The sequence below is a fragment of the Tinamus guttatus genome, unplaced genomic scaffold, assembly GCF_059628265.1.
Source record: "Tinamus guttatus ecotype Peru unplaced genomic scaffold, ASM5962826v1 Tinamus_guttatus_pri_ptg000155l, whole genome shotgun sequence".
Lineage (NCBI taxonomy): Eukaryota > Metazoa > Chordata > Aves > Tinamiformes > Tinamidae > Tinamus > Tinamus guttatus.
In genome coordinates, this window is record NW_028288689.1 from 6,762,039 (window position 1) to 6,788,203 (window position 26,165).

At 46.6% G+C, this 26,165-nt stretch overlaps 2 protein-coding genes across 3 annotated transcripts in view; one reads left to right on the plus strand and one right to left on the minus strand.

Annotated features, from left to right (window-relative positions):
- Positions 1-26,165, plus strand: part of CTNNA1 (catenin alpha 1) — a 96,555-nt gene that overhangs the window by 39,487 nt on the left and 30,903 nt on the right. Inside the window, exons 8-9 of the mRNA XM_088522641.1 lie at positions 15,275-15,355; positions 16,102-16,254. Of these exons, the coding sequence (XP_088378767.1) occupies positions 15,275-15,355; positions 16,102-16,254 (234 nt within the window). The remainder of the gene's footprint in view (positions 1-15,274; positions 15,356-16,101; positions 16,255-26,165) is intronic.
- Positions 5,809-8,481, minus strand: LRRTM2 (leucine rich repeat transmembrane neuronal 2). 2 transcript variants are annotated; one of them, XM_088522640.1, is made up of 2 exons: positions 8,390-8,481; positions 5,809-7,613 (listed from the first exon to the last, which is right to left on the minus strand). In XM_088522640.1, exons 1-2 carry the CDS (start codon positions 8,417-8,419, stop codon positions 6,492-6,494), a joined length of 1,152 nt encoding a protein of 383 aa, XP_088378766.1. In that variant the 5' UTR covers positions 8,420-8,481; the 3' UTR covers positions 5,809-6,491. The 2 variants fall into 2 exon arrangements, with proteins under 2 accessions (XP_088378766.1, XP_088378765.1); XM_088522639.1 differs by having other exon boundaries at positions 5,809-8,041; positions 8,390-8,475.

Genomic DNA, 26,165 nt, shown 5'->3' on the forward strand with positions numbered 1-26,165 from the left:
ATGTAGTGAGGATGTTCTGTTTGGTGAAAGATTGTGTGTTTAAACGGCAGAAGTCCTTGCTGCTCCTGGATTTTAAAATGAAAAATGCAGCAGTAGCACGGCCTGCACACTCGGAGCCATTCGAATGGGTTTTTCAGATTTATTCTCCTGATTACAATACAGAAAATTAATTGCTTTTGACTATAAAGAGTTATAACCCATTCAGTATTTAAAAACAAAAAAGGTTCATGCATCAAGCAGGTTCTTACTTTCAGAGGTTTTTTTACAAGATAAGACTGCTTTTTAAGCTGGTATAGAGCATAATGCATGTGTATCAAATAGGGAATGTTTGGCATGTTTTTTACTGGTGGGGGAAAAAAAGAAAAACTCGTCTGGATTTGTCTAAGGATGGCAAATAAAGTAGCAGAGCTGGCTGAGCGAAAACAGGGCTAGCTTACCTGAGCTTTGTTTAAAGTAATAAATCCTCCTCTTCAACAAAAATGAAATATTCTATTAGGTTTCTTAAACTTCCTGGTAGAGAATATGACCTTAGCTCGCCTTGCACAGGTATTGGAAGAGTCTGGGAGGTGTTTTGGGAAGAACCTCAGGGAGATGGGCCAAATACCCCCTCTGCTCCCTGTTCTGCTCCCAGCTGTTCTGTCTAGCGCTGCCAGATCAGGTGTCCTCAAATGTGTGTTTGTCTCTGGCCTTTTCCTTTTAGCAAAGTAAGAAAGAAGATAAAATATGTATTCTTTAGACCTTTTTGATTGAGAAAAGGCAGAAAAGGGCTCATGATGTCACCTATGGCAGAGCTTTAATACAGTATAGGGTAATGGTTTCCTAGTATCTAGGAAATTAAAGGGTTAACTGGACAGCAATGGTTTCACAACAACTCTTAAAAAGTAAGAATAAAATAAATATTAGCTTCAAGAGTTTATGGTGAATGAGCACATGGACTGAATTTTGTTCCTTAGCCTATTTATACTTAGGAGAGGATCAACGCTTTCTCAAATGTACTTGAATCTTCAGTTCATTTATGTAGTCTGTCTGTCTCTTATGTCACATTGTGACATTACCTGGTTTCAATAGTATGTTGCTAGTGGTACTGCTGTTTTCCTTTTAGTATCTGCACTTGAAGGATTCCGATAGTATTTTCAGAATACTGTTTTTTTTTCCCCTTACATGTCTTACCTGTACTCATGAAAACAAAACTTTCATTTTCGAAAAGCTGGATTTATCATGTATTTCTCCCAAGCATTAGAAGGATGAGAGGAACAGGTAGCCAACTGGCATTTCAAACTAATGGTTCCAGCTAAGCCTTTGCAGAAAAGCATGTGCAGCTAAAGCTAATTGCTGGAGGTAGTGTCAGCTGGTGGGTGTAATCATCTCCAGGCATCCTGAACCTGGGTCTTTTTCAGTTATCAGCCTGTTATCAGGTGTTGTGGGTGGTGTCCTGCAGTGCCACATCCGGTGGCACTGGGACCCCCGCGTGCTCTGCCCCGTGACCTGCTGGATGAGTCAAAGCGCTGCCCCTGCCGTCGGCCAGCAAAGGGCCCGGCCCAACCTGCCCTTTGAACAGTGTCAATGTGCTCTTAAGAGGCCTGATGCATGCACGGTGTTTGTCTTTTCTCTGAAAACCCCTCTTTTTGAACAAGGAGCAAGAAAGAGGCAAATTCAATTTTACAGTATACACAGTTTTAATACCAAAATTTTTTATGTACACTGTACTTCATTTTACTCCATTACTTATCCCCCTCTCCCCCTGCCAGAAATTGGCTCTTGAAACATGATTTAAACACCATGAACGTAGGACTTCTTTCTCATCTCTGGTTGCTAAGCTGGTAGAATAGTTCACGAATAGTTCACTCACTAATGTTTTCCTGATGCTGAAAGAAACTGTGTGTATTTTTTTTTTTTTTTTTTTTTTTTTTACAAAAGATTAGTTGACAAAGTAGCAGGTGGAGCTAATAAGCGCCCACGTCGCGGGTGCACAGGCTGCTTTGCCCTCGGCCAATGTGAGTTTTGCCGTCTGCAATGAGGTTTGGTTATAGCCTGCAAGGCTTCCCTTGCCCTTTCCCTAGCTCCTTCTCACAGGGTTTTTTTCTTTGCAACGTGTGAACTGGCTGCAAAATGGCCTTTAAACATCCTCCGAACATGGTAGCTTAAAAAGCAGCCCTGGCTCTGTCCCACGTACGTGGGTCTGTCCCTTCTTTGGAGGGATGAAGGACATGGGGAGGAAACAGCCCGTGGCTGCTGCCAAACTGCCCTTCACTTCTGCTGTTTGTTCCTTGTTATTTATTTTCCCGGAGAGGAGAAACACTGCATTCCTCTCTGAAGCCTCATTTTTATGGAAAAAATCATAAGAAAGATGAAATCTAGCTTTCTGGGTAGCTTTCATAGGTCTGAACAGATGGATCTTAACAGCTATGCAGATCACCACTCGCATCAACTTTATTTTCATTGAAGTAGCTCAGAAATTAACTTAGGCACATTAAAAAACACCCCAAAGCCAAGCGTTTAGCACAGATTTCTGCTGTAAAGCCCCTGGATACTTGCTGCTTTCACGTGTTAGCAACAGGCCGCTGCCTTCCAAGGCGAGCGGGCATCAGCTGCAGCACGTGGATTTGCATTCAGGCTCGGTTTAGCTGTGGAAAATCAGCTAAGTTCTGCTTTGGGGAAAAACAAAGCAGAAATGGGTGCAGGAGGAGCCTTGGCTTTGCACAGGAGTGCTCGTCCAGTCTGCTCCTCACAGAGGCATTTTTAGCTATGTGCATTTTGCAGAAAAGTAATGCAGAGCAAGAGCGGGAGCGGAGCCCTGCTCCGAGGTGGTGACTCGGGGCCTGAACTTGGGCTGCCGGCTCTGGATTCCAGCGCGGCTGGTGCCGGGAGGAGGAATCGGAGCAGCAGCCGGGGGAAAATCCGTGCAGCTGCGGGAGGTCCGAGGGCAGCGAAGCTCTTGGGAGCCGCAGAAGAAATGCCCGGGTTGGAATGCGCCGACCATCTGTGCAGGGCTGTGCCCGCAGGGGAGGAAGCACCTGAACTCCGGCTATGCAGGACAGCTCGTGCTTTGGGAGAGCCACTTAGCAACCTCTTGGCATTGGTGTTCACCCTAAAGTGCAGGCAGTTGGAACCAAGTCACCTGGGCTTGTTTTTCATGCAAAAATTCATTCGAAACTACCCAACAAAGCAGTATCCGCGTCCTCTCGTTGCATGGACGAATTGCAAGCGGTTGGGAATGGAAGACGGAGTAAGTCTAGAAAAAAATGAGCCTCTGGTTGTGTCCTTGGGTGGTGTGATGGCTTAGCCTGCATTTTTGTGCCCCTCTTGGGGGAATTTAGGTTGTTTTTGCTGCTGGCATTTGCCTGTGGGCAAGTTTTCTGGCCCCCTCAGTGCCCCGTGTAGTGACTGCCACGAGGCTGGTGGCAAAGGACCGGCCAAGGCGTCGGGCAAAGGCAAAGCTAATGCCACGGTGCTGGGCGCACGGCCGAGCCCAGCCCCGCTCCAGAACTGCTCGGAAATGAAGGCGCTGCAGGGAAGAGATATTGGGCATCTGCTTTTCTTGCTCCGAGACACTGGAGCAATGCGATTTGCCTGGATAAGGCTGGTACGAGCGGATTGTGGTTGGGATTAGCAGATGGGGCAGAGAAGAGGTTTAAATCCAGCAGTGCCAAGTGGCTGGAACATCTGTCTTTGCTCTCGTTAGGTGCAACTAAGCTAATAAAGGTGCTTCTGCACCGGGTTGGCGCTGTTGGATAGGCAAGGTCCCCAGCAGTGACCTCGGCGCTGGGAGCAGGCTGCAGCATCTCTGACCCTCCTGTGCTCTGGAAGACCCCCGTGTCCCCTCCTGCACCCTGACAGCGCGAGCTTCTGCTGGAGAGCAAGGCTGACGGGGCCTCTCCTGCTCGCGGAGGCGGCTGAGCACCTTGCAGCTCCGTTCTGCCCTCTCGGAGCCGGTGACAGCAGAGCAAAACGACTTGCGTGCCCGTGCCAGCATAGCTGAGGAGCTCAGCTCTAACCCCTTCTCTGCTGCTGTCCAGGGTGGTGCTTGAAAATCATTCCCAAAATGACCCTGCCTTCCACTACCCAGCCCCATGGGCCACAACTGGTTAAAGTGAGGGACGGGCCTGGCCCACGAGCAGGTCGTGGTGGCCACAAGGCTTGTGCCCATCTGCTCGTGAGCTTTCCTGCTTGGGAGCACGAGCAGGTCTTTCTACAAACAGCTCCGTCCACTTAGATACCAATACATTTCTTTACATGAATATGTTTTTCATCCTGGGTCTGGCTTTCTTGGTCAGAGGGGATTTAATCGTATGGAGCCCACTTGCCTAGCAGGATTTAATGTGTTCAGCCAAAAGTAAGTCATTGTGGGGAATAGGGGTAGGGTCTCTTCATAGCATGAACCATTATGGGGGCTAAAGCTGCTTTTAGGAAAAACTTCACTGAATCCCTTCCCTTGCAGTAGAGAAGGGCAAGGAATAAACAAGAAAATATTTGCTTTAGCGTAAGGGCACTCTGGTGGAAAAGTAAAATGATGATGGGCACAATTAATATATTCAAAACCGGAACTTGAAAAACCTTTATGTAAAATCGGAACAGAAGTCACACTTATCTTGCTGTAATTGTCCTGGACGAATTCATTTCACAATAAAACATCAAACTGCCGTATAATTGCACCCTAAATACCTCACTAAGTGGTAATACAGATATATAAAAGCAGAGTGAAATAGCAAACAGGTTTTTTATGCAGTGATTTTTCTGTTTGAAAAGTTTGCAGAAGAGTTTGGTACAACACATAATTAGCATACTGTAATTACTGATTTGCTCAAGGTATGTCAACACTGTGAGGAATTTCTGTTCTTCATCGGTGTGTGCTGGTAATTGTTGAACACTGCAGCATTTGACACGACACGTTTTTTTAAATATACATACATGTACATCTATATATTATAGGTATATAAAAAATCCATCGCTCTGATCCTTTTGACTTTGGTTAGACTGTTTACAATACTTGAACAGTTGACTTAAAAATAATGTAATCCTGTGCGGCCCCCCACCCCTGTGGCATCTCAGTACCACCGTCTCTGCATAGATCTGCAAATATTTACATATAATTTCATAATATAGTATAAATAGCAATATGGTACTCCTAGGTAAAGAAATCAAATCACTCCTTAAGAGCAAGAGGGGTGAATATATATATATATTTATATGTTTTTTTTTAAACAGCATACTAGCTCAGATTCTGTCCCACGTTAAAAAACAAAACATTTTTCAGTGAACTATTCTATAAATTGATTCTGGTACGTTATCTTCTTGGAAGGGAGGCATTTTCCGACCTGGCAATTCCCTGGAATGGGGGAAGATGTGAGGGTTTCCCGGGGAGCCTCTATCCCGGCGGCGAGGCCGGTCTCCCGAGAAACCAGGGGGGTCAGTGCAGGGAAAAGGAGCCTCCAGGCGGGAGGAAGCTCGGCCGGGGGGAAGGGAGGGCTGGCAGGGGGACAAAGAGAGGCTTCTTCCTTCCTCCTCTCTCCTTCTTAGCGCCGCAATTGATATTTGCTTTTAATTAAGAAAAGAACAAAATGCGTCCAGGGTATTTACACATGAAAAGGTGTTGAAATAATGTTTGTTCTTAGCCGGGAGCAATTAGCCCGGCTTGGTGAAAAGCCTTCGGAGCCCCGGGAAGAGCTGGGCGCGTTTGGCGTTCCCCGGGGCCGCGCTGCACCCAGCCGCCCCCAGGGAACGAGCTCTGCAGGCGCCTCTGCGAGCGGGGGAATCGGCCTCCCTCATCCGGGATCGTGCAGGCTGCTCCCCACTCTGTGATTTTGTTCCTTTTCCCTCTTTCTGAGCAATATTTAAGCAAGCCAAACTATCGTTACGGAGGTAGGACAACCTGTTTAATTATATTTCCCCGCTGCACTTTAAATGCCCTCCCTGCACCTTGTTTGCTTCTCTTTGCCTCCCCTTTTGCCTCAGGGCACCTTCTCCCAGTTGGAAAAGCAGCCCCCGGCTCTGCCTTGAAAGTAAACGGAGCCGCCTGGAATGTTTGGGATCGGGAGCGGATGGATGCGGAGGAAGGAGCGGAGCAGCTGTTCCCCCACAGCCCTGGGCACAGCCACCTGGCAGCCTTTCCTTAGCCTATGTCCATTAGAAAAAGTAGAATATGGAGACTTCGGTATAAATGTTTACACACAGTCATATAATTACATAACATGAAACATTTTACAGGTTGAGGTGAGCATCTCTTTAGACTTTTAAACAGCAGAAGTGCAAATTTAATGTAATCATTGCTTTTTTTTTTCCTCTTAAACACTGAAAATAGTATGGATTTATTTTATTTCTTTAAAAAAAAAACTTAAAAATACGGCACCACTCCATAAACAATGTTTCCATTAAGTCGGCTTGGAAAATTAAGCTTTATGTCAACGTTTGTAAAAATTAGAATCTGCTGTAGGTCCCCTCCACTGGGAAAATAGGTTACTTATCTGCTTTTAATCTGCGGCAGCGTCTCCGTATTATACTTCACATTCTTTGTACGGCAGCTGCTGGCACTTGCATTGTCCGTAGCCGTTGATGATGATGAAGGGTCCTTCGTGGGTGGGTTCGTACTCGTTGTACGGTCCCTGGTCTGACATACTGGCCATATGCAGCCGCGTTTGGGAGCGCAGTTGCCTGTGGTTTTGAATCATTGAGCACTGCCTGATCCTTCTCAGTGTGGGAGGGCAGCACTTCCTGGAGATGAACACTATAAAAATGATAAAAAAGAAAGAGAACAATAAAGCCATTGTCCCTGTGATCACCCTCTGGGTGAAGATGGCGTTGTTGGGCTCGGGGAAGGGCTCTTCGGTGGTGACCACCATGCCCGCCGTGGTCGGCGTCTCCTCGTCTCCCATGTGCAGGTGCGGGGAGCTGACACGCTGCGCGGGCTCCGGGCTGGGCGCGCGGGACGGCGCCGGCGCCGCCGACGTGGCGGCGGCCGAGAGGTTCCAGCAGAGCTGGAAGCCGTAGACGGCGTCGAGGATGTCCTCGCCCTGCGTGTGCTGCGGGCTGTGGCAGAGGATGGAGTGCTCCCAGCGCCCCTGGAAGCCGCCCAGCCAGGTGGCCAGCGCGCAGATCTTGGCGCTGCATTCCCACAGGTTGCCGGAGAGGCCCACCATGGTCAGGGACGGGAGCGAGCTCAGGATCCTGGAGTCCAGCGTGGTGAGCTTGTTGTTATCCATTAGGAGGGTTTTCAGGTTAGGCATCGTTTCAAAAACCGTCACGTCGATGGCTTTGATTTCGTTTCCCGTCAAGTCGAGCTTTTCTAAGGTGCCCCAGGTCCACTCCATCCCGCACGTCAAGTTGCTAATTTTGTTCCACTGCAAGAAGAGCGTGTTCAGGCTGCTCAGCCGGAGGAAATGAGCAAAATTAATCTTTGTCAGCTGGTTGTGCTCGAGGTGCAGCTCCCGCAGCTTGATTAATCCCGCAAAGCCGTTGCGAGCCAAACTTCGCAAGCGGTTTGTGCTCAAATCCAGAAACTCCAAGCTACGGCAGTCCCAGAACAGGCGGACCGGGATAGTCCGCAGGGAGTTGGAACGCAAATGCAAGGTTTGTAGTTTGCGAAGGCCATAGAACAACTCCGGGTGCAGGGAGGACAACTGATTAAAAGAGAGGTCCAAATTTTGCAGGTTAAGCAGCTGGCTAAAAGTGGTGTTTGGCAAATGAAAGATTTTGTTGGAACTTAAGACTAATTCCTTAAGTTTATACAGTCCTTGAAAAGAATCTTCTCTGACTGTAGAAATTTGATTATGATCTAAGTGAAGCCAAGTAAGTTGACTGAAGCTCGCAAATTGATCCCTCTCAAGTTCAGTAATATAATTGTGCCTCAATGACAAACCTAGAGAGCCCTTTTCAGTGGTGTTTGGCACTGAGTGAAACCCCTGAGAGTCACAGTAAAAGAGCAGCTTCTCACAGCGACATTTTGGTGGACAAGCCATGCCCAAGGCAGGCAGCATTTTTAAAACCATACTCATTGCATATAGTGCTGCCAGCATACGAGCCCCTAATGGCCACTCGAAATGTAAGCCTGCAGAATATAATTTAGGGAAACAACAAGATAGGATATCCTTATCAGTATACTTTGAACATCACGATGGACGATTGCACTGCAGAAAACATTTCCATGCATTTCTGACAAGCTAAGGCTAAAAGCAAGAAACAACTTTACGCTAAGCACCGACTACTTGGATATTGCGATTAGGAGCGAGTCATTAGCGCTGTTACAGAGGATTACGGTCTCGCAATCCAAAAACCTTTTTCATAACGTTCATCTCACAGAGAGAGAGAGAGAAAAAAAAATCTGCTTTAGCACCTACTGCTTTAAAGCAGAGCAGTTCATTCGTTACCCAAGAGAGAGAGAAACGTGTGAACTTACCCATTCTTTTGAGCACATTGGAGGTTGCATTCAGTCGTAGTGTCAGACTCAACGCGGTGAGTCTGCGAAGGGCTCGGGTGCGAGGCAGCCTCTCAGTAACCGACGGGCCGTAGCGTCCCCGGGTAATTAGTGCAAAAATGACCCCGCGATCCTCCCTCCGAGTATTCCTTAGGAAGGCGCTGCCGTGCCCTCCCCAGGCAGCTCCGCGCCGGGGCGATCGCTGCTCAGCGCGACGTTGCGTCCGCGGCGGCCGCTCGCCCGCAGCTGCCGTGCTCCGATGGCGCGGTGGTGCCTCCCTCCCCTGCGAACTTGTTGATGGCAGCGGGGCGGCTTATTGCTGAGCGCAGCTCCCGGAGTGGCATGGGTGCGATTGCCGGGAAGCTTTTCGGCGGAGCCAACGCGTTTGCTTATGTGCCGCGGCCACGCAGCAGCGCTGGCTCCGGGCTGACGTCACCCGCTGACGTGCCTTTTGTTTGGGTTTTCCAGAAGCTTTGCTGCTTTCAGGCGCTGTGCTGCATCCTGCCGGCACGCTACAGACCCCCGGGAAGGGGGGCGGGAAGCCCCAGGCGCCGCCGGAGTCCTCGGTCCCTCCGTCTGAGGAGCGGGAAGGGCTCGCGGCCGCCTGTCGCCGGGAGCTGATTGGGTTCATGGAGCGGCCCGGGGCGCTGCACCCGCCGCTGCTGCCGGAGAGGCAGCCTGAGGGCTCGAGCGGGCAGAGCGGAGCCCGACGGGGCCACTCGGAGCTGCACGGCCCAAGCGCCTGTGCCCGGGAGCACCCGGCTTGCGGAGGCCGGGCGGCCCCAAAGTGCCGCCAGCCCTGGCGCGGGGCGCCTGGGGGGCTGCTGCTTGAAGCAATGAGAAATTTCTGGAAAAAAGGAAAGCTTGCATAAGCGCCCAGGAAAAATTCTCCACAGCATGCACTTACGAAACCAGAAAATCTGGTTTTTATTCCCAAAAAGAAACTTGCTTTTGTACTTAACTGATTTATTCCTGGGGGCTGGAGTGTAGGAGCTGGAGGTTGGCGCTTACCATGGGGGCTTGGAGCGGTTGGCGGGCTTCATTCCAGTGATATTCCCGTGTTTCCCAGGAAAATGCAGGCATTGCTCCTGCTGGGATCTCGCGGCAGCCGAGGGCCAGGCTGTTGTGGTGCTCCAAGCGCTTGGTGCGATGCTGACGCAGCGACCTGGCCCTGCTGCTGCCCGGGCAGCATCTCGCACCCCAGGCTAGCCCCATCTCTACCTTCAGTTATCCTTGTGTCTGGAGCAAACGCTTTTCCGGATTTTTGTCCCTGTTTTTCCTTTTTTGTGCCTGCAGGGCACCATTCAGTGAGGCTGCTCTGGCCTTGACTCCAGTGGGAATGAGACCTGGGGGAGTATTTGCTCCCTTCTGACAACTCCTTGAGTAAGTGCTTGTCTCTTATGTTCACTCTGCGACATGCAGCAATATTCTATATTATAAAACATTATGCAACAGTGAGATGGCATTTATGGTCTCAAGAGTGGGAATGAGAAGAACAAACTGCCCTTTCTAATGAAGAGACCAAGACAAATTGTGTCACAAAGAGGTTTGAAAAAGGCCACCTGCTTTGGGGACTTGACTTTGGTCCCTTAGAGGTGGTCACGTTTAAAGTGAACTTGCTTTCTGCCTGCTTCTCCCTTCTCTCTGTCCTCCAGTTAAATTACAGCACTGATTGCAGTACGTCATTTTGGCGGTGGATTGTCCTTTCCGGAGCAGAACTATAACTTAAGGGACATAGGAAGCAGCAAGGGAAGGGATGGAGAAGGTGAACTGTAGAAGAAGATGCTAAGAATGCTGCTGGCCTTAATGATAAAGCAAATTAGACCGTGCAAGTTAAACTGCTCAGGCCTAATAAATATTTTCATATTTGCAGTAGGTTGAAAGAAACATGTGCAAATAAATCACGCAAACATATTTAAAGACTTTTTTCATAGTATTCACTTTGCAAAAATAAAATCCTACAAGCAAAAATCCGTCTGAAGCCATTGGCTGCCAGTTGCCTTCTGGAGCTGACAGTGTGCTTGTCAGGGCAGCTCGCCTGCTAGGAAATCCTGCTTGCTAGTGTCCATTCGAATTTTTGTAGCTTCTATAAACAACATTGCGTGGGTGTAACTAATAAAATGAAAAAAAAGGCTCTAATATCACCTGTTGCCACCATCTTGTACTACCTCTTCACATTATCACCAGGAGCCTGAATTTAGATTTTGGGCAAATGGTTCTGTCTTTTCGCATTGGTATCTGCTGGCAGGTTCCTCCCACCTGCAGATTGCAGCGTTTGGCAGAGTTAGGAGCTAATGTTCAGACCCGCAGAGGCTGCTTGCTTGCTGGAGCACCCAGTGCTTTGGCTCTCAACCACATCAGGGCAGTTATTTAGCACCTTGCTGGCACATTTCCTGTTTGGGACACTGTTAACGGGAGCTTTCTAGATGCTTTTCTTGGTGAAACCTGTTTTTACCTGTGCTAGTTGGGAAATAAGAGCTCTTTCCAAAAGGCTACAGCTGATTCCTTTTTAGATTTGAAGGTCTCCACTAATGTTTGAGTTGTTCCCTGGGCGCGGTTGTTGAGCTGGGACACATGTGAATTGCAAAATTCACAGCGTTGCATTTCTTCTGACACTGAAAACTTGCTTGTGTGCCAAGGAAAACCATGTTGCAGTGCCATCTGGAGCCTTCTCCCAGCACCGGCACGCCGAGGAGGAGGCGGATGCAGTGCGGGGGCAGGGAAACGGCCATCCCCCTCCCAACGACGAGAGCGGCCGGAGCCACCGAAACCTCCTGGGAATGTGGTGGTTGCGCAGCAAAAGGACTGCTCCCATCGCGTGTGGAAGCGGAGCCGGCGGCTCGCGTTGCCATTTGGCGAGGCTGACATCTTGTGGAAGGTGTCCGAGTGCCTCAGGAGCGGCGCCTCAGCGCGCTCTACTCAGCGGGGCCGCGCGCCTTGCACCGGTGGCTCGGCAGGCACCAGCGGCTTGTGTGCGGCCGCGCAACTGGGGGAACTTCCCCTTGGGCACCAAGCGAGGCCCATCGGTGCTGTGGGGGCTCTGGAGGGAGCACATAGGAGTGATGGCCAAGAGCAGGTCTCGTATCCTGGGCTTCCTGGAGCTTGGCGGCACTCAGTGTCTCTAAGCGTGTGGCTGCTCTCTCTGCCCGGCGACGTGAGCTCTTGTGCGTCTTGTAGACGTGGGCAAGCAGAGCAATCAGCCTTTCTCCCCAGGGTTGTCTTCAGCAGGACGTAAGTCACTGGCGTGGCAGCCCAGCCCTGAGGAAGAGGGACTTGCTCAACCAGCAAGCACAAGGGCTGATGTGAGGGCACTGCCGAAGGTCCTGTGGGGTGGTGGGTGCTCGTCCTTCTTTGCCCTGCGTCGCCACTGTTGCAGGTGGGATTTGTTTGCAACCCTTGCAAAGCTTAATGAAGAGTCTGGAACGTTATGGAGGGTTACCCTTCACAGAGAGAGTGCAGCAAGGTGTCCAGGAGAAAACTGAGCGTGCAGCAGGCTCAGGGTGAGCACAAACATCTCAACGCTTCCCTGCGAAGCACTGCAGCGGCATCGCACGTTGACGTACAACGTCCTTTCTTCCTGGCTGGCTCTCGGGAAAGCATGCCGAGTGCCCGCTCTTCATTTATTAAATCCCTGTCCTTGGCCACAAAATTCTTTGCTGTCCCGAGGTAATCCTCTGTCTACCTGGGATGAAAGTCGTTTTCCAAAAGGTCTTTTTTAGGCAGTTGTGCGTTGGACTGCAGCCAGGGCCGCGTGTTCCTGCCGCTGTCTTTGCTCCATCTGACGATAGGGAACTGCATGTGGGAGAGGGAATCTTGGCTGTGCTTGGGATCAGTGACCTGACTCTGATCCCACCCAACAACGCAGAGTCACGTGAGGGCCAGGTGCCAGCTGAGAAGACCCCATTTCCTTTGGTAGCCGTGTGAGCGTAGGTTGACTTGAATAGATGAAACATCAAATTTGGTGATGAAGGTTTCTGCATTTGTGTTCATTTGCTCCGTTTGCATTCTGTTGACTGGACTTTATTGATAAATTCTTCCACCGTGATATATTTTGGATTTTTTAATCAGAATTCCAACTGCAAAAACTTGGATTCCTCAGTAGTGATTTGGTAATATATGCAAGTGGTGGAGCTTGTGGCTTTAAGATAACATTCGTTCACTTATCACTACCGTTCTCCACTTTGTTGCGTTTATAAATTAGTCAGCCTTAGACTTGAGCATCAGTAGCTGTAGGAAAACTTGCTTCACTCTTTTTTTCATTTGGATGGCAGGTCTACAACAGGAATGCTTTTTTGACTGCGATAATGACTCTCCTTGTATGCAAATCCCTTTCCCTTGCTTTAAGCCATTGGAAAGAAAAATTGTGGGGATAACTGTAAGCACCGCGGCAGCAAGGATGTGGTGGCGACTATCGGTATTGCCTTTTGAGCAGGATAGTAACGATGTTGGATGAGCATGGATCCTAGGGAGCGGGAAAGGGATCAATTTTTAACACCAATTATAACCTCTTATTTAAAGATCTTATTTAATCTTGGAGTAAATTTGTACTGTGGCTACGTTTTTATTATCCCCAAGACTGGACAGAGCTGCACTATGTTAATACAAAACGGTAGCCACAGGTAATGGGATATGTGAAATCTTGTGAGTCTGCTAGGGCTACGTGCTGTGCGGGCGGCTGCGAAGCTTGCAGCTCCCCCCAAGGTAGCGGGGTTTTGTGCTGGATATCTGGAAATCCTATTAGGAGGGTTTCAATATTTAGAATTCGCTGTTAGTCCTTCTAATCCAGGGCAAAAGAGCAGCTCATAGTTGGGTTGCTGCATCATTAGTGTGTTTGGCTTTTCCCTGGAAATATGGACTGGAAATAAGGACTTTATATATATACATATAAAAAAATAAGGGTAATTGATTCCTACAACAGGTTACCCAGACATGGTTGGGTGACACTTCTAAGCCTTTAAAAATGATTTATTATATTGGAGAGAAACTTGCTCCAACTTTTCTGAGTTGTAGTGAGGAACTGGTGGGTAAAATTCATGGGGGTTGGACACCCAGGAATTTGGACCAAGTGGTTGTCATGGTCTAGGATGATCTTCACCGTGTTTTTTACCTGGCTTGAGAGCCAGAGGCTGTGCTGCTCGTTCCCATGAAGGACCACCACGGTGCCACCAGCTAACTAAAGGTGGGCTTGCAGGGTGTAATTAGCCCTCAATAACCCTGGCTATTGCCCTTGGGGGTAGCTGTGTTCTTGTCCCGTGGCTTGAACATCCATTAGTGGATGAAAGGCATCTATTCACGTGTCCGGAGCCTGCTTTGTGCTGCGAACTGCAGGACAGCGAGGTGGAAGTGATTGCTAGATGTGCTTCAAAAAACCTACTCCTGTTTCACATTAAAATGGTAATGCAGGTGCACCTGGGGAGAAGGGAAATGGCACTTCTTGGAACAGCTGAGTGTTTGGCGTCCTGCCTCATAGGTGAATATATGTCTGGTACCCAGCTGTATTCCTGGAAAAAAAAAGGGTGGAGAGGAGTGCTAAAGTTTCATTAAAGTGATCACGTTGCAATAGGTAAAAATGATGGGAACGTTGGAAAGCGTCAGGCATCGGAATTGGAGATTTGTGTCTCCTAGCAGGCTCTGGCTTTGCCGACGGCGGCTGGCAGACGCCAGCGGTCAAGGTGACTTCTCCTGCGAGGAGCCTTTTCTTTGCTTAATCTAATGCAAATAGGCAAGAACTGCAGCTGGAGAGGAAGGGAAGAGATTGCCTTCAGCGCGGGCTGCGTGGCTCTCTCCAGCCTAAATGGGCTGGTATTTGTGTTTTTTTTCCCCCCCCCGCCATGTCTACGGGAACAACAAACTGTCCGACAAAATAAGTAGCAGCAATTTGCACTTTATTTGGAGATTTGCACTTTGATTTTGGGAGCATGGAGTGAAAAGCAGAGCAGCGTGGGGTCTGCTGACACGGCTGGCGGAGTTGGAACCCACTTCACTTTTTCGTTCCAGGCGGTTTTCCGTTGCCTTTTGTGCTGGGAATCAAATTGCTTGATTAGGGAGGTGACAAATCTTCACTGGTCTGTTGAACTCCCAAGACTTCAGAGCATCCTAACTGAGGAATGTAAAGAGAAAGCTCCCAGCGAAGCTATAAGGGGACGCTATTGCTTTATCTGGTGCTCCCTGATTGACACAGATCTAGAATATTCCGGCCCAATGGGCCTTATGAAGGGAGAAGTCATTCCTGCTTCCTGGATCCCCTTTTTCTTCAGCAACATTGTTCATGGAAGCCTTGCTGCATCAAGCAGATGGTGGGTTTCCTCCCCAACTAGTCCTTTTGTAAGGATTTTGCCTTTTAATATAGTTGATTTTTGGTTTAGACGCGTGGCTGCTCAAGAGCAATTCTTGGTGATGGTCGTGGAGGTAGCACGTGGGGTGCAAACCTCAGACGTTGGGTGCTCTCCACAGAGGAGACTGCAGAAGCCTCAGGATTTCAGCAGGATTCTTTTGCATGGGGTCGGGGAGCCATTCTGGACTTGAGGCCGGGTGTGAACCATGTAATCATTGGTAGATCTCTTCTCTTTCTCTTCTCTTGGAGAAGAGAAATCTGGTCTCTGGCTGACTCATGAAACCATCATTTTTGTTGAGAAGAAGCTAACAAGGGAAATCATCCCTTGTAAAATAACACCCTGCTGTCCAAAGCTGCTGACAATACCAGTGCTGCATTAGGGACACGGAGAGTTTCTTTCTAACTTGCATAACTGATTTAAAAACAAGCAGGAGGCAATAAAAAAGCTGAAAACATATTTGAAATAGATAACATCGATTTTCCTTTGAGACCCTGAACACACTGTTTACTCCTCTCTGTCTCTTGTTTTCCAGGCTGGACGCAAAGAAAGGAGTGATGCCCTGAACTCTGCGATTGATAAAATGACCAAGAAGACCAGAGACTTGCGCAGACAGGTAGTTAATGCTTAAAGTTAATCCTCCTCGAGGCAAGTGAATGCATTTGTGCACCTATTCCCCCTTGGAAATCCGTTCACCGTTGCTTTGTTTCCAGTTGGCAGTGGTCTCGCCTGCTTCTATGTAGTGAATTAAATGCTCGAAGCTTCCAGTGCCTGGTTCACGTGGAGTGGAATTATAAACCCTCCCTTACCCTTATGAAGGGGAGGGGGATACATTTGATGCCATTTAAATGTAATCGGTTGTGTTTTATAATTCTGCTGGTCTTAATTTCAGAGAGCTCTTTTTAAAAAAATGTAAGATCCATAGGATACAATCTTTATGTAACATCAATTTTCTTGATTTTTTAAGCAACAGATTCCCCTTTGCAAGTAAACGTGGGATCAAGTTTGTTCAAAACTGGTTTTATTCTAGCAGAAAAATAAAACAAGTTAAATCAGCATGTTATTTAATCAGCTGAGAGAATGCAGCAAATTTACTCAGACAAAACCAATATGAGCTGCTAAATCAATATTTGTGGCCAAACTGGTGACTTGCACTCACGTAACTAATCCATTTTTTAAGGAGATTTAATTTAAATTGAAGCAAGAACTGTATAGACAAGACTTAGTAGGGGAAAGCCTTGGTCGCATAAAGCAAAAAGGATCAGCAACAGAGAGGTTTTAGGTTTGCATGTTAATACAGTGAAAGGGAAGTAATGTTGGACGACTGGTGAAAAATAACTCCTTTTTGTATTTATATTTTAGCTCCGCAAAGCTGTTATGGACCACGTATCAGATTCTTTTCTGGAGACAAATGTTCCCCTTTTAGTATTGATTGAAGCTGCCAAGAATGGGAATGAAAAAGAAGTTAAAGAATATGCCCAGGTTTTCCGTGAACATGCCAATAAATTGATTGAGGTAAGATGGGACAAATTAAAATGAAATTAGCGCTTGTTAAATGAAAGCACAACTAGGCAAAACACATTTTTCAACTGTGTTGAAACAAGCAGCAAACTTTGCAACGAATTTGTGTTTTGACACCTTTTGGAATAGTTAAAATTGCAGGATTATTAAAAAGCAGCAGCTGCTGGTGTGCAGCTCATGTGATCTTAGAGGTTGTGTAGCATGAGAGTGTTCTTATGCTCTTACCTCTGTTTGCTTTGTTAATTGGAGATGGAAAAACGATGGAGAGAGGGAGGCTGGCATCAGTTTGCTGCTGTGTAATCTGACCTGTTGCTTGAAGTTTGGACTGGTTTTTTATTATTCGTTTTTTTCCCTCAGTAAATAACAGTGCATATGAGCAGGACTTGAGTGTGAAGCTTTCTAGAACGAACATCTGCTTGTGTACGTGTTGAACAAACTAATGTACAAACGAAAAAAATCCAATAACAACCCAAATCAATCCTTGCCATCTTTTTCAAATAAAGAAACAAAAGGTCATCAAACTGAATTTACTCCGAAGTATAAAGCTAATCTCTAGGAAGATTAACATAAATGAGACTGACCTGTCTTAATTAAAATCCATTAGTCAGCCATTAAAGTTAATTGTTTTGCAACACACACTGCATTTATGAAGAGAAACTTAAGTTCATGCCATGTTTGTACAAATTCATCTTGGTAGCATTATCCTATTGCCCTAGTTTTCTCATTGTGGTTTTTGTGCGTGTTTAGGCTAGATGCCAGTGAACAAACTTGTACAGTTACTGTGCAAAAAAAGTGGTGTTGGGAGTAAACCTCAAAAATTCTCCGTGTGCGCTTAAATACCCTTTGAGGAACCAGCTGACTTTAACCTCAGTAGCCATCTGTAGAGTCAGATCCCAGTGAAAGTTTTTTTGCTTTGCGAGTTTTTCTGCTTTTGCACTAAAATTGAGCCCGTGCATCTGCTGGGCTCGTCTTGGCTGCTTTCGTGCCACTTGACAGATTTAAACGATTTCAAGAATCAGCCTTACGAAACAAGGGGGTTTTTCCTTCCTGCCTGCGGTTCTAGTGGCTCCTCTTTGGCCTCCACGCGAGGGTTTTTGCAGCCCGGTGGCCACATGGGGGTTGCTCTAGGGTGCCCTCCCACCCTGCCTCCGCAGGGAGCCGTCCTTCCCGGTTTTGCTCCTGCCTCCTGAAGAGTCATGTGTGGCCGTTGCTGGCACGTGAGAGGAGGGTTTACTGGCCTCACCTTGTGTGTAAAATACCAAGGTGCAAATCAGTTTTGCAGAAGCTCTCTGCCGCCAAAGACGCTGTCTTTCCAGGAAGAATATTCCCCTTCATGGATGCACTAGCAACACCTCTGCCTGGCATCAAAGGGCCCGACTCAAATGATGCGCTGCTGCAGCAACTTTCTGGAGGTTTGCTTATTGCTTTTGCTGTCTGAGATGTATCTCTAGCTATAGACTAGCGTGATCTAGATGGCTTATAAACCTCTCCCATGAATACAGATGGATTAATACATATGCCCAGCTTCTCTCTCTAGACAGAAGGGGAATAGAGAGCTTTATACCACTCCTGCAGAGCCTGTCCCTGGGGCCGGAGACCCATCACAGGCTCGTACGTGGTGTCACATTCATGGTGAGGGAAGACAGATTTAGGGCTGTGCTGCATTTATAACCCTCCTGTCTAGCTCTGTCAGGGTGGCAGTGGTTTTTGTGAGTTCCCGTGTGCTCCTGGCTGGGAAGCTCAACTGCAGCTCTTGGGAGAAGCAAAGAATTGGGCGAGAAGAGCAGATCGCTACCTGAACTAGCACTTTACACTTGCATTTAGTACTTCTGGAGAAAGGCTTTCCCTGAAAACCACCCGCTAGAAGGGACTGCAAATGTATGTGTTCCCTAGGCACCAGGGAGGGCATCAGCGCTCCTGAGCTTGGGCTGGCATGAAGACTTCTTGCTCCTGAGCTGAACGGGATGTTTCTGGGTCCTCAAAGCATGAATAAGCTGGGCAGGCAGGCCCAGGGTTTGGGTGTTTTGATTTGAAATGTTACCTTTTTGGGTGCAGAACACCATCTGCTTTTGTTGGGCCAAAAACCAGGACAGGTGGGTTTGATGGAGAGGTGTCACAGCCACAAAAGTGGGGTTGCTTGGGGGCCCGTATCTCCTATATAAGCCACATGGTATCGGTGTCCCAAAGGGACATTTAATGTGTTTCTCTCTCAGTGAACCACTTAGCCTCCTTATCCTGCTTTACTATTGACTGAAAACCAGTAAATAATAAAATCAGACTTGCCTTGGTTTTTCCATGCTGACTAATACATTTCAAAGACAGCTTTGAAAATTGCTGTTTGCTAACAGTCCATTAAGCAGCTCGCGCTCCTGTGTCGTGCTGGAGGAGTTCAATTCAGGAACAGCAAAGCCCTCTCAAATGCAGCGCACGGGAGTAACAGACACTGCGTTTGGAGACCGAGCGCAGGAGTTGAGTTGCCTCGTGCTCTGCGCAGGCTTTGCTAACTACAACTGCACAGCACAGCCTCGGGCCCCTGCATTTTTCATATACTGGATAAAGGAACCCTGGCTTTCAAACCTGGAACTGGCTTCTGAGGGAAGATGCATCTTCAGAAGGAGGGTGTTTCCTCACAAAGTATCCATTTCCAAAGCCCTTGCTCACCCGGCCGACTCTGCATTTGCCGTGGCCTTGGAAGGGTGCTGCTGCACAGGATGTCTTCATGCACCTCGACAGAGCTGACCTAATGGTGCTTGGAGTTGTTCTCTGAAAAGCAAAAGGGCCATAAACGCTATGCAGAAACGTGTAGCTGCCCTCCTGAAGGCTTCAGCAAAATTAGAAATCAGGCTGTAGACTCGTCACTGCATTGCACGATGTAGTTTTAATTAAAAGGTTTCTCAGACCTTGAAGGAAACACAGGGGTGAAGGCAGGTAAGGAGAGTCCAGGCAAAGCTTGCAAGGGCTGTTTTCTTGCTGGAGAACATTTTGGAAAGAGGGAAATTACAACTTCTTATAGTAAGTAATCCTGTCTTACAGGGAGGAGTTGAGCATTAATTGTTGCTCTCAAATTTTTATTTTTTATCTCTCAGAGCTGACAGAAAGCTGAAAGCTCTCAACGATGTTTCATCAATTTTTACACTTGCTTTAATTTAGCTAAAAACTCTGTGCCTTTTTTATGCACTGGGTTGTATCATGTGTATAGAGAGATGATTTTTCCCATCTTCAGTGAAAACCCTCGAACAGATGCAGATTGCAAATTTGCCTGCTTGGAAAGAATCACATTTGGGCATTCACAACTCCATAAGTTATTTGTAGCCTCTCTCATTGACATTTTCCCCTTCTGTTACCCTGACTGTCTAGCCCTGTATTCTAGAACAATTCCTCAGACCTTAATCTAAAAATATCACTCTCCAGAAGCTAAAAGCTTTGCATACTTAGACACTTTCATTACAGTTGTCATGATTTGCCCATACTTACAGCCTATATGTTCTGCAGTGAGCCAAACTGCTGCAGTTTTTTACATGTGAAAAGCTTTTAGAACCTCTGAAATGGATAAAGCAGAGCTCGAGGTTTAAAATTATAGCTAGCTTTTGGGCACCTGGAGAATGGCTTCAAACATAAAAAGGTTTGGAATAGCTGAGGGTTGCCAATCTGGTGTTTTTTGAGGTATAGCTTACTTGGCCATAGACAATTACCTGTCTTACAAAGACATGCACTTACTTTTTCTGTCTCTTATATAGTTATGAAAAATGAAGGATAGGATGAAAGCGTCCAGATACAATTTGGTCTCCCAAGATCATTGCCTTTATGGGATCTATTTTTCAACTCATGGCCAAAGCTTTTGAAAACTTTATAAAATTACCATTTTTGATGGTGGGTGTGGGCTAGTTTCTCATTCCTTAAATGTTCTTCCTTTGTCTTCAATATCAAAGATACTGTGGAGGGGCTTAAAGTGTGAACTAAGGTGCGTAGCAATACTGAAAGAGATTCTTCCGGGGTGAAAAGTGCCGAGAGAGAATATAGCATTTGGCATCAGGATCAAATACTGCCTTGGGATGCTCTTCTCAGTCCTTGGTACATGATCTCCAACTTTGGCATTTACCTGGCTAGAGTCATCCTCATGCCTAGTCGTGCCCTGCACACCATGGCATCTCAGCAACTGCTTTTCCAGCTCAGCAGGATAATTTAGAAGAACCCCCACTCCTTTGCAAGCCAAAATTTGTCTTTTGCTTGCTTTCATTTTGAAGATAAGTAGTATTGATATCTTGGATGTTATGGTCTAGAGAGGAGAGGCAGAGTTAGTCCAACTTGAGACTAATTTCCCATTTTAGAGATGCATAGAGTGGAATATTTCTTCCAAAGAACAGGCACGTTTTTCGTAATTTGTCTAGTGGTAACCCAGGCAGCAATTTAAAACAAATGTCTTCAACAAATGGCCAGTATAATTCTAATATGCCCTCTAAAATCTGACACTTTTCCAGAAGTGATGCACTTCCCTTGCAAGTTCATTTTATTAGTCAACTAATTCATAAATAAATTAAGTTCTACTCGTAGAACATGCTCTCCTTATACACATTCATAATCAGCAAAGTAGGAAAGCCTCAGCAAATAACCACTCATCCATTTTCCAGCAAAAGTGGATATACTTATATAATACATCATGCATAAATAAAAGCAAGTGACCTTTTAACAGGGTAACTTTTGTTGTAAGTTTGAGGCCAATGTTCTAATACTCTACTAAATTATGTATGATAAGGTCTGTAAAATGATAGTATAGATTAAAAAATCAGGGAGTAAGAGGAGCAGGAAGACAAACCTTTAGGATATTATTTCTTTAGAGGTTTCATAGTAAATGTGCATGGAGGGATCGAGGTGACTAGTAGTCTGGCGGAGAAACTAATGGAGAAATGAAGGGGTTTTTAAATGCTGCGCCAAGGGGGAAGCCAAGGCTGCAGGAGCTGGAGGCGGCAGGCCTGGATGGTAGGAGGTGGAGGCAGTGGTGTAGCACATTTATTAACGTCCTTCTTTCACCCCAATTATTTCTTCTGTTCCTTTTTCCTTTGGAAAACAGATGGAAGCATTTAGTAGGGAAGGGGAAATCCATAAAAGATGTCAGAATTGTAAGTACAGTTGTGTGTTGGTGCTGTGGATGCAGTGTTTCTAGAGGTTGGTAAAAAGCCTGAACTAATTCCTCTCCCAGACACTTGAGTCTTTTAATACTAATAGCATTTTTAAGTAGCTTTTTGGATACAACATTTATAGATGTGGCATAAATGTTCTAATTTTAATAATATAAGTAACAGCCTTGGTGCATGTCTGGATTTTCGTCATCTTGGTCATTAGCAATATTGGAATATTAGTCATGTAGTATCAAGAAGGAGTTGCCTGAAGCCCACGTAGAGCTCGTTCCTTACACTACTTTGTTGCCTTCTAGTGGGAACTTAGTAGTTCCCACTGAACTTGCCATGGAAGGGTGTCTGAACCACCAGAAACTGTTCTCAACAGCTAATGGTGGCACCAAGTTGGAAGCCTTTAGGAAGATGGTAACACAACATGATCTGAGTGAAATCTGATTTCCGTTTTGTCTGATAACATAGATATAATCTAACAATGCAAAAATGAAGGTATTCCTGTGTGGGTAGCACCCTCCTGCTGTGTGTGTATTTTCTGTTGCCGATGTACTCGTCCTCTTCAAAGAGCACCCTCTTTCTTGAGACGAAAACTTTGCTTCTATTCAAGAGCCAGATTCAAGCTTTCTTCCTTAACTAGACTTCTGTGCATCCAGATCCAACCTACCAGCTATAAATTATGAGATTTGATCATCCAGAAACAACGTTACCTCTGAAAATATGAGGCCATGGCTTGAATATTGCAAGGAAGCCAAAAACGGCCTGGATCTCTGGTTGTTCTTTCAGGTGTCGGTCTGTTGAAATAGAAACCACCTGAGCTCCCTGTTTCTCATTGTCTTCTGAAGTCTGAAAACATTTTGTATGCCAGTTTTGTTCCATCTGGCTGAGAATTTCCCCTCTGAGCTTCTATAATGAAGCTTGAAATTAAAATTGCTCTCATCTTCTGCGTAAGGATAATCAGAAGTTTGCAGAGCTCTGCGAACACTGGTTATGCCAATTTTAGTCTATACTTCCCCTCAGTCCTTATGTCTGGAGTTTTTCTATGTGTGTGGCTTGTTTGATATTTAATATTTTTTACTATTTTTCATATATTGGGCTATATTGCCAACAACACACATTTGAAAGGTTCCTCCTGTGGAGCTTCTGCCGCTTGCAGCTCCTGAAGTCACCAGTACCACAGGGTGACACCCAATATCCTGCTCCAGAGTCTCTAGGGGCTTGAACCAAAGGCCCTCCTGCCACCCCTGCTCTCATTGAAGAAATGAAGCTGTTTTGTGTAACTCCTAGAGGGCCACGTTGCTCCAAAACTGGTGATTTTGTAGGACTCACAGATGTGATGCAGGTTTTTCCTGTCCTTCATGTGACACCTACTAGGAGTAGACTTTAAAATGCTGACATATCTCCTGAATACTATAGTCTGTGAGTGATTTAATAAATATATGGACTCACTAAATAATAAAGCCTTTATTTCAAAGAGATGGCAATTACATTGCTAACGCATCTGCTCTTAGGCTTCGGTTGCCACTTACCTTGGCTGGGACGTTTGTTCCTGCCAGCAAATGAACCTCCCTGGCTTTGGCCATCAGGAAGTGAATCTGGACGTTGTTCTTAATAAAGGGCAGGAAGAAACTAGATGTGCTCTGAGAACTTGCATTTTGTGAGGATATTGGGTACAATTTCTTCAGCAGATCATCAAGAAGAAAATGCTGAGTTGATTGCTTATCCATTCCTCCCTTTCCCTTCCCTTCCCTTCCCTTCCCTTCCCTTCCCTTCCCTTCCCTTCCCTTCCCTTCCCTTCCCCTTCCCCTTCCCCTTCCCCTTCCCCTTCCCCTTCCCCTTCCCCTTCCCCTTCCCCTTCCCCTTCCCCTTTCCTTTTCCTTCCCTTCTCTTTTCTAAATTGCTCAAAAGTGAGAACTTCATTCCTAGAGAAACTGCAATATAAGTAGAGCAAGAATATAACATTTTGACATTTCGCTGGGAATTAAAATGCGAGCAGCAAACACCTTTGAAAAATCTTTGTTTCCATGCTGTTGAAATTCCCAAATTATCTATGTATAATGAAATAGTATGTTCCTGTGTTGTTTTTGTGTAAAGATTTGAGCATTAATTGAGAGGATCCTGGGTAATGTTAGACTGAATTGTTAAGTTTTTCAATAGGAAAACTGTCTAAAAAACTCATGTATTTTTGGAATGCTGATTTTACATCTGCAGTTTTAAATGGCAGTGGAATTCCATTAATATACGTATGTCTCCTGCATAGTAAAATGTGATCCTTGTTGCTAAATAAACCACGCATTAATAGAGAATTGCAGAACCTGCTTTTTTCTATTATGCAATTGCTGGATGGCCACATCCAGCACCCATCTCGCTAAAAGGGCTTTAGACTTCTGATTTTTTGAATAAACTCTTTTAAAAGTGACCTGTAAGGAAGGTAGAAGGACTTGGTGGTGATCCTTGGATGTCAATGCAGGTATACAAGGCAAAAGTTGGAACATAGCCTGCACCACCAGCCTTTGAAATCCCAGGAAAGGAAGATCTCATGCAGACTGACAAGTCGCTGCTAATTGAGGGAAACATTTCTTTCGAAATACCACGACTTCTCCCCATTAAATCAGTAAAGGCAGAAGCAGCAGAATAACTAGAATTTGAGCTGAAGTCTCGCTCCATGGCAGATGATACAAAACCCTCCCCCAGTTTCTTTGCCGAGTGACTCGTGCCTGCTCCGGAGCGGAGCAGCCAAGTGATGCCTCCTCCGAAGGCATCACCGTCTCCTCTCGCAGCGCTCTGATGTCACCCTGCATAACATCAGCCGGGAGCCTCCCGAACTGATCTGTGTGTGGAAAACCCACTTCCCCGATGAGTTCGTCAAGCTCTGCGTTTTCCCTGGCACCCGTTTGTTAGCCGCGTTTCTGCCAGGCTCTCGCTGCCGCGGCTGCGTCTCCGCCGCGCGCGCCGGGGCCTGGTGGGTCTGTCGCTGGGGGCTGAATGGAAGCTCGCTCATCCAGAGGCTGGCAGCAGCCCTGGGCCGCTCCTGCCTTTTCGGATGCGGGAAGCAGGCGCTGGGAGATGGCCGTGTGCTCTGTAAAATGCAAGAGCCTTGATGCTGCATCAGAAAGATGCTTTTAATTGGCCCTGCGTGGGACTCCAAGAGGGGTTTGTAAACTGCGCCGCTCTGTTCCTCTAGTCCGCGTCTCTCTGTGCATTCCTGATTTTTTTTCCACCCAGAAATTAGTGGTTATGGCTGATTGCATCGTTTGCAGGTTATTTTGTCTGCCTTGGTGCTGGCACTGCTCGATGCTACTGAATGGCAAGAAGGAACAACTGGAGCGGGAATTCAGGACCTCCTTCGCTCTCCAGCCCAAGCTTCTTCCCAAGTTAAATCTGACCTCTTGCTGTGCCAGTCTGCTCTGCTGTTGGAAAGATGGGGAAACTGGTCCATTTGCATTTGATTCGCTTGCAACTTCTGCTTGCTTGCGGGGCCACCTTTTCATATGGAAGTTTCAGAAATGTGTGAGATTTCCAGGTGCCTGTTTTGAAACAAATTTGGTCACATTTGATCTTCATCACTGCTACCAAATGCCGTGTATTACATGCACATGCCAAATAACCAGACAGGAGTATTTTATCCTTCTCCCATAGATAAGAGCTTCTGGTGATTTCTCAAACATCACTCAGGTGTCAATGAACTGGACTTTCTGATACTTCAAAAATACAATTTCTTTATCACATACCCACACGGTGCAGCTGTTAAGTGCAGTCTGAGAATTCATGCTATAGAGCACCCACAAATTAATGACATTTTAAAATACATCATTGTAATGTGATTTACTACTTGATTAATCGTTGACAATTTATTGAATTATGACTTTTAGGAGGAGTGTGAGTGATTGGCTGGGCCAGCCTGCAGATAGGTGCCGTAAGTGCATTATTGCCATGTCCCGTAGCTCGCTGAAATAGTCCCCGCCGCCGCCGCATTCCGGTTCAGCAAACTGCTGGCAGGTTTGTGTGCTAATCTGGCAGGAAAAAACCTGCCCTGCCAAAGCAAACAGCGTTCTGCTGCATGCCCAAGTGTTGAGGGCTGCAGAGCAGAGGGAGGCTGCGAGGCAGCAGCCAGCGACGGGGTGCTCGGCCGCAGACCTGCCACCCTCCTTCCGTAAAGGTTGGCAGGCTCAACTGGGTCATTCCTAAAGAAAAATCGCCATCAGTGAGGTATTCAGCAGAGAAACGACTGTGGGAAACACCCCAAATTTCATAACAGCGCCGAGAGGACGCTCAATTACAAGGTTCTGCTCCATCCAGACCGCACTGGGTATTGCACGATCCCAACTCATCAGATCTGGCTCGAGAGCCTCTGCAGCATCGCGGGACACGGGAGGGACTGATTTTGTGGCGCTTCAACAAGTTTTTATTCAGCTTGTGCTCGCTGGAGCTTTGTATTCTTCTCACTTCTAGAAACTGGAGCTGCTGCCATGGATGCAGAAAGCACATGAAAATATGGGCCGTAAAAATACTGGCAAACTGATATTTCTCAAAAATACAACTTCTGCTTCAAACGACAACAAAATCTCTATTTGACTTGTAAATCAGGGCATCTTACTGTCTTTTCATTTTTGGAGCCTCTAAACAAAAGTATCATAAAGCAAGGATTTAAGGCATGGCAGATCTGTGGTGGGGAGAAAAAAACATGCTTAAAGTAAAATCCCTTTCTGATAAGGCTCGATCAAGAGCTGAGGTTTAGCCAGTGCCCCTCATGCTGGAAGTGCTTGGCAGAAGTGAGTG